At 41.8% G+C, this 12,840-nt stretch overlaps 1 protein-coding gene across 1 annotated transcript in view; it reads left to right on the top strand.

The window, feature by feature from the left end:
* Positions 1–8,591, top strand: part of LOC115795385 (disco-interacting protein 2 homolog C) — a 219,982-nt gene extending 211,391 nt beyond the window's left edge. The window contains exons 36-38 of the mRNA XM_030751269.1: positions 3,887–4,061; positions 4,558–4,681; positions 5,565–8,591. Coding sequence (XP_030607129.1) covers positions 3,887–4,061; positions 4,558–4,681; positions 5,565–5,817 — 552 coding nt within the window. The 3' untranslated portion in view covers positions 5,818–8,591. The remainder of the gene's footprint in view (positions 1–3,886; positions 4,062–4,557; positions 4,682–5,564) is intronic.
* Positions 8,592–12,840: the final 4,249 nt, after the last annotated feature.

The following is a 12,840-nucleotide window of genomic DNA, read 5'->3' as shown; positions in this document are numbered from 1 at the left end:
CTCTAACAACCTCCAACGGTACCAATGCTGACGTACAATCATAACCCACAAGCAATCCAACTTCACATTCTTGCAATGGCAACAGCTTACCGGCCAAATGCTTCAAATGAGGCCACTGCAGAGCGGTACTATCAGTTGGAATATGAGATCTATCCACCGGAATAAAATCCCTCGAATAAACCTTAGGCAATTTAGTATAGGCTTCGGAATGAACTCCTCTAATTTGCAAACCATGTGAAATCCCACTTTTAATCACGGTGTCAACAGCTGTCATTGTGCTCAGTTTTAATTGTACTGGTTGCATATTTACATGTAACTTGCTAACTAAATCCTCCAAGATAAAGGTTGTATCACTCTGTGGGTCAAGTAAGGCATAAGTGAGCACCTCCCTACGTGGTTCTTCCACCGATGACAGGAACACTGGCACGATATTAGATGTGGAAGGAAGGCCCTTAGTCACAGCATGAGACGATACACTACGTACCTCCTGACCGGCGTCATCCACCCCCGGAGAGAGGTGTGGCTCCAGTGCTGTGGCAGACGAATTGTCACTCTCACTATGCAAACAGGTTGGATGACGCCGTCCACAAGTAGCACACGTGTGCCGCCTCCTGCAATTCCTCATAACGTGCCCCCCCCACAAACAACCAAAACAGAGTCGGTTCTCTCGAATAAAGGTTCTCTTATCATCAATTGTTTTCTCTGCGAAGATGGGACATCTTGCTACACTGTGCGTTTCATTTTCACAAACCAAACAAGATATTCTTGATTTAGAACCATTTGTTACATTTGTTTCAAAAGGGGGGCATCACTTTGAGAGCTCGTATTAAAGGTACTGACTCGCTTTGACTTATCTTCCGCTGCCTTAGAGTTCAATAAGAAAGGGGAAACAATAGGATTGCATACAATACGGACCTCCTTTTGCAGGAAATCCACAAAATGCAAAAAGCCTGGATAATTACCGGATGCATCTAACTCATCAACAACAAACCTACCCCATTTACGTACAATCCACTCCGGTAACTTCTTAAGCAATTTATGATTTTCCTCACAATCGTTCAAAATGTCCAATCCCTTGACATAAGGCATAGCCTCAGCACACCCCTTTAAAAAATCCACAAAATCTCTAAGGGCCAAGGGATCATTTTCACTGATCCTAGGCCATTTCATAAGCCTTTCTCGGAGAGCTCTCTGGACGATAAATGGATTTCCATATCTCTCCTCTAACAATGTCCAAGCACTGTGATAGGCATCCTCAGAATTTCTATAAAAAAATCCCTCCACAGCCTTGCGTGCCTCCCCTACAAGGTAATGTTTCAAATATAACATTTTTTCACAGACTGGGAGGGGTTTCTTACCAATAAGAGTCATAAAGGAGATCTTCCAGTCAATAAATTTCAAGGGGTCCCCGGAAAAGGTTGCCAAGTCGGGGGGAGACAGGTGACACATGCTCAAGGAACCCGCAATGGCTTGAGCTAAGTCAGCTGTCTCCTGATTTTTAACTCCGATTAATGTCTGTTGAGATTGAAGCGGTACAACCCCTGAATTTGATGGATCCCCGATATCCTTCCCTTGGTGACTAGACCGGATATCTCCTTGATCACCCTTTTCTCCCTGATTCCTCAAACCGTCTTCTAAATCCCTATAAGCCCTCAAACGCGCCACTGCCACCTCCACATCATTTTCTGCTTCTATTTGTTTTAACCGCAGCTTCTCCTCCTCTTGTTTGAAACGCATTTCAACTTCCTTCTGTTTAATTTCAGCCAGCATCTTCGCTTCTTCTAATTTCCATTCATTCTCCAATTTGCACATTTTCATTTGTTGAGCTTGAATTTTTCTCACCGCCTTTGCCTGTTCCACCTTAACAGCGAACTCTGCCTCAGCCTCTGCTAATTTACTTGAAACCACTGAATGGGAGGAAGGAGGACAAGCTACCGACATTTCAGAAATCACAGTCTCTGTATCTGTACCTCCAAAAATGGACCCATACTCCCCTTTATTTAGGGTCATCCTCACTCGTTCTTTCTCCAATTCATCATTAAAAACTTCTTCAATAGTTTCCTTTCTTTTAACTACAAGTTCGCCGATTTCGGTGGTGAGAGAAACACAAGCATCCATTTTCTTAATAATGTCTGGTGTGGCAGTGCAGTTACGCCTGATGGGCTCATAGGACTGACATACTAAATCATAATTAGTTTTTAAATTCTGCTGGATTACATTAAGGTCATTCACTGTACAAAATCGCTTCAATTTCGTCCTGGAATCTCGAGCTGTTTGTTTCCACACATCATATTCCTTCATAAAAGACCTTTCATGTTGTTCGGCTCTCTCTCTACGCAGCTCCTGACCCTTCTCGGTCAAAACTCTTTGACGGGAGCTGGACCTGCTTGGTTGGTCGGCAGTATTATCTAGAACTTGATTTTTAACGGACATTTTACCTCATTTACCCTTTAGTTTACAATTTCCAAATTCACCAAACAATACTAAAATTCGACATTAAACCACAACAATAAACTACTCATTTTCGTTTGTTTGGTGTGGCGTGGTGTCCGGTTTCCCCGTGGCTTCTTTTTCCTTGTTGGATGTTTGCTTGTCTTAAGGTGACGGGCAGCCTTATAGATGATCCGTAATATAGCACCCCTCGGTGACGGAACGAGTTTTCACTGTAGCTGCCCCTGGGTCAATAAACGGGAGTCTCGACAGGTGCTTCAACTCTTTATTTCCACTTCATTGTGCACCGTGAAAACTTAAAAACAGATACAAAAAAAACAATTTATTTACAATACATCATCAACAGGAAACTTACAATTATCACAACAACTAAATCACAAAAGGCAAACGTACCTCGTTCCGTCACCGAGGGGTGCTATATTACGGATCATCTATAAGGCTGCCCTTCACCTTAAGACTAATAATAAACAATAAAATCCTTAAATACAATCCATACAATTCAAAAGAAACGAAGATAAAAATTCAAACCGACAACTCACCAAGCAAACATCCAACAAGGAAAAAGAAGCCACGGGGAAACCGGACACCACGCCACACCAAACAAACGAAAATGAGGCAACGCATGCCAACAGAAAGCAGGTGAGGGCCATAAAACCTAATTCCCTTTTGCTGGTCCTTCACCTCCTCTCCACCACACACACCGCCTCCTGTGGCCACTCCAAGACAATTCGGTGTCAATTACAACTTTTTTTTTTTTTTTTTTTTTTTGGCGTTCGGAGCCTACAGCTACTCTGGGATGTGTATCCGTGGTAACTACTGCTACTGAGGGTCAACAAAAACAGGCCCCAAGTTTTTCTTTAAATTTGGTCTACAGCCTACCAAAATAATCATATTTCTCCAGAATTTAGTCATAACCACAGGGGGCCACTGCTTCTTATCTAAGACTGAGCTGTATTTAGCTTCTTTTTAATTTATCTGTATTCATAAACAATGATAAGTAATGCAAGAGGATGTTTTAGCCCAGACCGACTTTATCTGCTATCTGATATCATAACTGCAGCAGAAGCCCTGAAGAGCTGAGGTCGGCAGAGGAAGTGATGGGTTTGCAGATTGAAACTTTTTAAATCTTCAGTGTCCCTTGAAACAAAGAACGACCAGTTTCTCCCTCAGTCTTCACAATATTACAGTCAGTTCTTCTACAGCAGAGACACCACAGAGTTTTCTGCACAGAAATGAGAAGAATCTGGGACATAAAGTGGAAACGTCCCCTGACAAATAAAATTTGAATGAATATAACCACTTTATCTGGTAACTAGCGTGACTGTAGTCCATATTTGTGTGACATTAATAAAGAAAACACCCCCACAAAGTTAAAAGGAGAATTACCTGCCGTGTTGTTTGGGTGTTCTCACAGCTGCCTGTTGTGTGTTTGCAGATCTGGGTGCACAGCGGCCACAACGCCAGCGGTTACTTCACCGTCTACGGCGACGAGGCGCTGCAGTCCGACCATTTCAACTCCAGGCTCAGCTTCGGAGACACACAGACCGTCTGGGCTCGGACCGGATACCTGGGCTTCCTGCGCAGGACCGAGCTCACCGACGCCAGCGGAGGTTAGGGCGGCGGGTTAGCGGAACACGGTTGATGTGTGATTAATGGCTCTGAGGCCGGCCTTTAATTATCTCCCATAACAAAGAGGAGGAAAAGGATTAAACGGCTTCGGCGCTGAGAGCCGCCAACCTTGAAGGAATCCATTGGGCTGGTTTTCAGCAGACCTGATGGTGTAAAACTTGAAATTTAACACCCGATGGTGCTCTTTATTTCTAATTTTGTTTTATAATAGTCAGATATGCAGACATGTGGAACATCAGGAAGAAAATTAGCTTCTTTTTGAATGCAGAAAAAAGTGAGATTAATCTGTGCAGCATTTTAAGCTTCGATTATTCATTTCTTGATCTAAGAATATAACATTTTTACACCAATAAAAAGTGTGAGTTGGAGAAGTGACAGCCCAGATACACATACAGCGAAGTCATGCACCAACACAACAAATATAGATTATATCTGCAAGTTACTGTCAGGCATCAGAGTGTGTTTGTGTGTCCACAGAGCGCCATGATGCCCTGTACGTGGTCGGTGCTCTGGAGGAAGCCATGGAACTGAGAGGGATGCGTTACCACCCCATCGACATCGAGACCTCCGTCGTCAGGACGCACAAGAGCATCACAGAGTGGTGAGGATCACGACTCCCCCCACACACACCACCACCACACACACCCACCCAACGCGGTTTCATTAACACACAAAGTAAATCAGCTGACGGGTTTCTTTTCTCAAAAACGCCTCACACAGACATGTCAGGACAGGTGTAGGTTGCTATAGTAACTACCAGTTTTCTGGTGGAGATCAAATGTATGCAGTCCTCGTTCTTTACACAAAGCATGGAAATTGTGTTAATGTAGCAGACAAAAACAATCCATCCTCTTCAGGGTCACTGGAGCCTATCCCAGCTGACATGGGGTGAAAGGGAGGGTACACCCTGCACAGGTCACCAGCCTGTCACAGGGCCAACACAGATAGACAACCATTCACATTCACACCTATTCATACCAATCAGCCTAACCCCAGTAACTGCATGTCTTTGGACTGTGGAAGGAAACCCATGCAGACACGGAGAGAACATGCAAACTCCACACAGAGAGGCCCGGGCCAAGGTGGAATCGAACCCAGGCCTAGATGTCATTCTAGCTGTGAGGCAGCAGTGCTAACCACCACGCCACCGTGCTGCTAGTTAAAATGAGAGACGTTATTTTCTTTTTGGTGATATGAGCACCACAGGGCACGTGTCCTTTCCTTCCATCATAATCAAGAGAAGGTAGATCCGTCTACATCATATATCTCCAAACCTTAATATGATGGTTTTGGTTCACACCAGAAGGATAAATGCACTACAGGAACATGAAATTATATATAAATTTGATTTTGGGGTGAACTGTGCCTTTAACCCTCTTTGCTTGCAGAGCTGAACTTCTTTCTGTAGGTGGCGTACACATTCATAACGCCATAATTCATAATTGCATGACAAGAATTCAAGTTTTTGTCCTGCGTACCTGCAGCGCGGTGTTCACGTGGACCAACCTGCTGGTGGTGGTGGTGGAGCTGGACGGCTCGGAGCAGGAAGCCCTGGATCTGGTCCCCCTGGTCACCAACGTGGTGCTGGAGGAGCACTACCTGATCGTGGGCGTGGTGGTGGTGGTCGACATCGGCGTCATCCCCATCAATTCCCGAGGAGAGAAGCAGAGGATGCACCTGCGCGACGGCTTCCTGGCCGACCAGCTGGACCCAATCTACGTGGCCTACAATATGTAGCGCCACCTAGTGGCTGGAGAATTATGTCGGAGGATGCAAAGACATTCTGTTCCTGAGACTGAAGGAAGGAAAAGCGGAGCCGAGGCTAAGTTTCTGGCACAAGGGGAGAAGGTAGTCGGCTTTTCTTGCCCTGAATTTCATCTCTTGGGCAGTGCTTGCTCCCAGGCTGGGCAGTGCTTGCTCCCAGGCTGTGTACTGCTGCAAACCAGCTCCCAGAATTGAGTGCTGGCATTTAGATTCAGGTCGTACTCAGTCTGAGAGGAAGTGCATTCACCTCCGTCGGTGCAGAAAGACCCCAGTTTACCGAAAAGTGGCAATCCTGCAGCAGTAGAGGACAATCGTTAGCAAAGGTCCCGGCTTTTAAAACGTGTGGCTCACTCTATATTTTCATGTTAAGCATTTGCTTTTGTTTATTTTTAAACATATCCTCGAATAGTTAAGGCTATTTTTTGAAAAGGATATTTACATACACACACAAAGAGAAAAATCATATCAACCATTACAAAGTGGAGCATATGTTTTGATACACGGGCGGCTTCTGAGGGGAGCGTATCGCAGCTGTCTGCCGGTTTTACGATGAGGTACGTTTCTTTATGTTTTTTTTCTTTTCTTTTTGGGAAATGTTTTCTGCCCCGTCTCAGTGGAAAGTCATCGTGCTAATTTTCATATACTAACAGCTGCAGCCTTTAACTCCGTTTATTTTTCCGTACAAGCAGCTTCAGCTGAAGCAGAACAATACATAAATTCATATCATGTAAGTATGTAAAAAAAAAAGAAACTGATTTAATTTATTTTGTTTCTCTGTTAGAAGTATATGACGAGACATTCAAGAATGTTTTGCTCTTGAATATTTGCTAATATTACAAAAAAAAAAGCGCATTGTATTATCTTGAGTGAAACAGACTCACATCAAGCCTATTATGGAAAATAGAAATATATGATTATAGATTATATTAAAGATGAGTGTGAGGATTAATCCCAGATGAAAGCAGTTTGACGCGCGGCGCCGTATGTCTGAAATGTGTCAAAAGGAAAGTTATGAAGTGAGGAGGAGTTTTATTCCAGCTTTCAGGTGAAGAGTTCTGATCCCGTTTGTGCGCTTTTGTTTGAAATCCCTAAAAAACACTTTCTCTAATAACACACAGACGTGTAGTGGCGCTCGCTCGTAGAGGACAGTAAAACTTTGCCTCACCAGAAATGCAAACAGTTTCCAGTTTAAGAGTTATTATGAATCAGTTTTTAATTTTATTTTATTATTTCCACCTCAACCACAAGAATAACTGTTTGCCTACAAGGTGATGGAGCGTACTTGTGCCTGTGCTGTCGCGATATCGCACCGAAAAATCATCGTAATCACAATATCTGTATAACATTTGAAAAGCCGATGTTAATAAATAACAAATTAATCTAACTTTTTGTGTCATAACAAAAACAACAACAAAAAAAACTTGTTTACACTCTTCCCGACTCTCACATTAGCTGATCTGAGAGCGCCGTTAACAGGGACGTTGCAGAGCGCCCTCTGGTGGACAAACTATGTAACATTAACACTCCACATGGATGAAGGGCGTTTCTCCTGCCTCCTCTTTACTTTATTTCATTTATCAGTGTTTATAAATGCTCATGACAGATCAGCAAATAGATTATATTAATATTGGCCCACCGACAGATCGGTCAGGCTCTAATCTGTTAAACATTTTTATCTTGACCAACATTGACTAAAGAGATGGTACGAGACATTCAAGCTGTTAAAATGATTAAAAAATTATATATGAGCTGATATTAAAAATCGTATCAGTCGTGCTACATGTCTGTGTAGATTCTCAGTCATCCAGGTCATAGTAGTCTCTGGAGCTTGAAAAAGGCGACTGGACTTCTTTTTCGTGCTACAAATTTTGAAACATTTCTTCAGATGGAAACTATTCAGTACAAAGTTGTAATAAGAGTTGGGAATTAAAAAGTAAAACATGATACGATACTAGCACATTAAAGCGTCTCTGTGATATACTGCAAGTCAGTCATCTGTAATACATCACTTTACCCTCATTTATAAGCACAACCACGAGGAATTATGAAGTAGTGACTGACCTGAGAACCTGTTTAAAGCATTTAATGCTTTATTAAAAATATCGATATTTGGCACCAGTCGCAGACGCAGCCTTACTTAATCACTTCAGTTTGTAACTAAAGATCACATGACTAATGCAGTGCAATGAACCAGCATCTCCAATCTCACATCCTATGAACCTGAGAGGAGACTCAGTGACATCTAGTGGTGATCAGGGGGAATTACAACAGGCTTGTTTTTAGTGGTGTTGGCGTCACTTTGGATCTGAACTCATCACGTGTCACATTTCTCTGGGAACAAATAGGAATGTCTCTCTCACTTTCCAAACTCTGAGCTGGAATAAAAATCCTTCCTCCAGACGGACCGTCAGCATCACTCAGACTTGTTTTAACACCTCCGGCTGGGAAAAGGTGAATCAACAAAGTGGCAGTTGTAAATATCAAAGTGGGAAGTCCTTCATATTTTTACACGGACAGATCAATCAGGGCTCATACAGTGATGTCACAACAGGAAGAAAGGTGTTTTACCAGAGACCCTTTAACTCATTAGAGCTGTGGGGAGGTCAAAGGTCAGGGCGGGATGGCCTGTAGTCTGATTTGAGGTCAACCTTTTTCATCTTTGGCTGAGAATGTTCTACTTTTTTTTTTTTTAAAGAAAAAAAAAAAGCACTTTCTTCACAGTTTTTCTTTTATCAGTAAAATGTATGTCCCCTTGTTTTGTTTTTTAAAGGTTTTAAAATGTCTTATTTGAGTTGACATAAAATCTTTCAGTTAAATAAATATTTCAACAATTTTGACAATGAAAACAGATGTTTGTCTTATTCTGTAGGTGTGGGGACACTGTACAGACTCAGCCTCACACACTGTGACACCTCATGACACCTTCTGTTCAGTTTTAAGATCTCGCTGATGGAAAAATGTCATCTGTTCCTAAAAACCAGAAAACAAACAAAATCAGGTAATTCAATCAGTCCATTTTGTTAAAGGTCGACATCAGGTACCTGAGAGATCCTTCAGCGATCCATCTGCTGTTCACTGAAGCCTCATTAAAGGTGATCTCAGTGGAAGGGAAACCGGGAGGAAAGGCTGAGGAATGCCAAGTTACACGAATCAAATCAAAATCTGAAATCCAATCAGTCAGTTCAATTCAGCCAGAACCCTCAGGGAGGGGCAGGCACCTGCCACGCCCGGCTGACGGGAGAGAGACAGGACAGAAGACATGCTGTGGAAAAGAGCCAGAGATGAATAATAACTAATGATTAAATGCAGAGTGGGGTATAAACAGAGTGACGAAGAAACAGTGCATCATGGGAACCTCCCAGCAGCCTAGGCCTGTAGCAGCATAACTAAGGGAGGGTTCAGGGTCACCTGATCCAGTCCTAACAATAAGCTTGATCATAAAGGAAAGTTAAGTAAAAGTTTGAGTGCTTTTCACAGACAACAGTCACAAAGTGCTGTACACAGTAAACAACAAAACAGGAAGTAAACACCGTAATAGCTCATTAAAAATATGCAACAAAACACCAAATGAACCTGTAGTCCAAAAAAAAAAAATAATACAAATAATTAGATTAAATTCTCAGCAGAAGGCCTGCTTCAAAAAAAAGGTTTTAACTGCTTTTTAAAAGAATCCAGAGTCAGCTGAACGTAGCTGTAGTGGCAGACTGTCCCGCGGCCTCGGTGCCACAGACTCAAAATCTAAACTGGGAGGGGCCTGAAAGCTGAAGGCTCTGCCTCCCATTCTACTCTTAAGTATCCTAGGAACCACAAGTAAGCCAGCAGTCTGAGAGCAAAGTGCTCTGTTGGGGTGATATGGGACTATGAGGTCTTTAAGATGGGGCCTGATTACTGAAGTCATGGCATCATCTGGACAGAACAGAATAAAACAGCCAAAGTGCTTTGAATGTCCTTCCAGGAGCCTGCAGCAAAATATAAAGAAACATGGTGCTGTGTTAAAACCTTTGATGTCCACCTACAATGACAGAACGAAGTCCCTGATCTGTAATATGTTGCAGGTGGTTTTCCTTCACCCACATTTTGACGTCTTGGTTTAAAGAAACAGGGTTTTTTTTTTTTTTTAGAAACTATTTTCTATCAGCAGGAATGAATTTTATGAAAGACCGTGCACAAAAAGTTCTCATAAGACTTGTTCCAGATGTAGCGCTTTTCCATCTGCAGTGCCTGTGCAGGTAAACACAATAATAAATAAATGCATATCTAAGATCCACGCACACAGTAATCTGATCAATATGCACACAAAGCTTTTGTTCTCATCTTGAGTCATTATCAAATGTCTGATAGTAAAAGTTCTTCAAAAATAACCAAAACGGACTCCACAGAACTTTGCTGATACATTTATTTCCTCCATGTTAGCACATAGAATATATTTATATACATATTGCTAGCTAAAGTGTCAAAGAAAAAAAAAAAAAAAAAAACGTAGGGAGCATAGAAAATGTTAAGCCACGATTAATAGTTTACATATGGACAGAACAGGAGGTGAGAACAAAGAAACCTTTACACTGATTTTTATTCCTGTTAAAAGTACTTAAAGTACAGGGAGGATTCATGTAGTACACACACGGTATCATGTACTAAAATACCCTGAAATAAGAAAAGTGAAAAGGCAGTTAATGATCGAACTATTCGCTTATGTAAGCTGAAAACGGCCTCGAGGGGGGAAATTAGCTCAATCAGAGGCGGCGGGGGGGGGGGGGACAAAAAAAAAATCCTTGTGGTTTTGTGTTTTGTGTTACTCTGAAGGAGTTCGACAACTACGCCTTTTCTTTGTTTCCATGAGGGGAACAAACACGTTTACTCATGCAGTTAAAAAAGCAGAGATGCAAACTGGAATGACCTCAAAGCGTTTCACACACACACAGGAAGGAGGAGAAAAATTAAAATGACACTGAAAGCTTCACAGCTGGATGGACAAATATAAAAACAATGAGGACAAGCTGCAGCCTCGCAGGTCACAGGTCACACAAACCCCGCGACTGTTCAGGAAAACGGCTCTGATGGTTTTAACACGTTAAAAAAAAACAAAAACGCTGAAATGTTCAGACACACTGAAGAGCTTAAAACAATAACTGGATCCAAAACGCACACACAGCTGATATGATTGTACAAAAACTACAACTAACAGTCGTCCAGAAACTGAAGAATTCATTTACAATGTACATATAAGACGCAGGAGGGGAAAATTGATAGAATGATTTTATTTACATGTAGTGCACTGATGAGAACGGTGAGCTGTGAGAACAGGAAATCCACAAATCAATAATGTGGGATTAAAAAAAAAAAAACTGCAACAGTGAGGAAGAAGACGCAGAAACGTGCACGTTTTCAGAGGCAGAAACGTGCACGTTTTCAGAGGCCGGCGTCAAACTGTCAGAGGAGCAAAGGTTACCGTAAATTCTCTAATAGTGGGCAGCCCAAAAACAATGTTTAGGTCACTTCATCTATTCTCAACAAGTTCAGGAAACACCAAAACCAACAGCGAGCTGATCTCACTGCTATAGTTAGTTTGTGTGTGTGTGTGTGTCTGTTACACATCTGAGCTCCAATACTGCCACAGACTAAACACCGAGTCACATTTTCCTTAAACAGCTTGAAAACAAGCTACACTTTTTTCTTTTTACCTAATCACACAAATGCTGACAGCAGTGGATCAAATCTGCCGGTAACAACACTCCACAACAAATGCAGAAATTCACACATAAACAAAACTCAATCTTTTAGTTAAAAAAAAAAACAAACAATCTTTATATTTGTTTTTGATGTGTTACATATTTGCTTTCAGAATCTTGATTTTAGCCATTTCATCAGATTTGTTGACAAAAAGGAAACGCTACAACCAAGGGCATAACTTTGGGTCCAACATTGGGGGGGTTAAGCCCTCTGCCTATTAATTTATTTATTAAAATTTAATAAACAAATAGGCAGGGAGCTTAACTTTTATCTTCTTTTTCTTTTGACTCATTGTCAGATTAGGAGGAGCAGGTCTAACGGAGCTAAAATACCTGAACTGGTATTCATAGTGCGTCTGATACACAGCAGGATGGTTATTAAATCATCAGCTAATACATATACATTTACCTCATTTTGACTTTTCCGCTTTTTACAAGGGGGGTGTTGTCGACCAACACTGAAAAATAGTTGGTTGTCCGTTTTTTGGCGCTCGTCACCCCCCCGCAAATTACGTGCTTGGCTACAACAGCCGAAGCATTAAAATCGCTGTCAATGAAACGTTCTGCGTCCACCTTCAAAATAAGAGTCATTCAACTTAAATGTGGGAGGTCATCGCTCGTTGGGGCACATTATGCATACGCAGCGTGGAAAGATGGAGGTTTCATTCATAGCACTTTAACACAAATCTGGAGAGGATCTTAACAGCGCTGGACAAAGGTCTGCCCACCATGTGAGAATTTTATTTTTCATATGTTAATGGGAAAAGGCAACTTGGAGTACAATTTACTGTATAATGTTCACGTTTCATCACGGTGGAAACTTTAAAACTTCTCACAGAATATTAAAAACTGGCAATTTTATTGCCCCTTTTGAAAAGTGATTCCAAGCACCATATTTATACATCATCACCACTCACCATCCAGCACAGGGGGAAGAAGAAACTATAAGTTTAATTTGATCATTCATATTTGCATAATTTTTATATTGGTCCATCCATTTTCATTCCTTTATAGACACCAGCAAACGTCTGGTCTTTTTTTTTTTCCTGCTTATTTTCCCTTAATGAATGAAAAGAAGACAAACTCTGAAACTATGTACATGCATGTCGCCTCACTGGGAGGAGGAGGAGGAGGAGGAGGAGGAGGAGGAGGAGGAGGAGGAGAAACAGGCACTGACCACCAACTACAGCATACGCAGTGAAAGAGTCTCAAAGCGAGTTACTTCAGATTAAAATCAAAAAGAACCGGTGAGGAATCGCGAGTGTAC

The sequence above is a fragment of the Archocentrus centrarchus genome, chromosome 17, assembly GCF_007364275.1.
Source record: "Archocentrus centrarchus isolate MPI-CPG fArcCen1 chromosome 17, fArcCen1, whole genome shotgun sequence".
Lineage (NCBI taxonomy): Eukaryota > Metazoa > Chordata > Actinopteri > Cichliformes > Cichlidae > Archocentrus > Archocentrus centrarchus.
The sequence above is the reverse complement of the archived record's forward strand: the minus strand, read 5'-3'. Positions and strand labels throughout refer to the sequence as shown.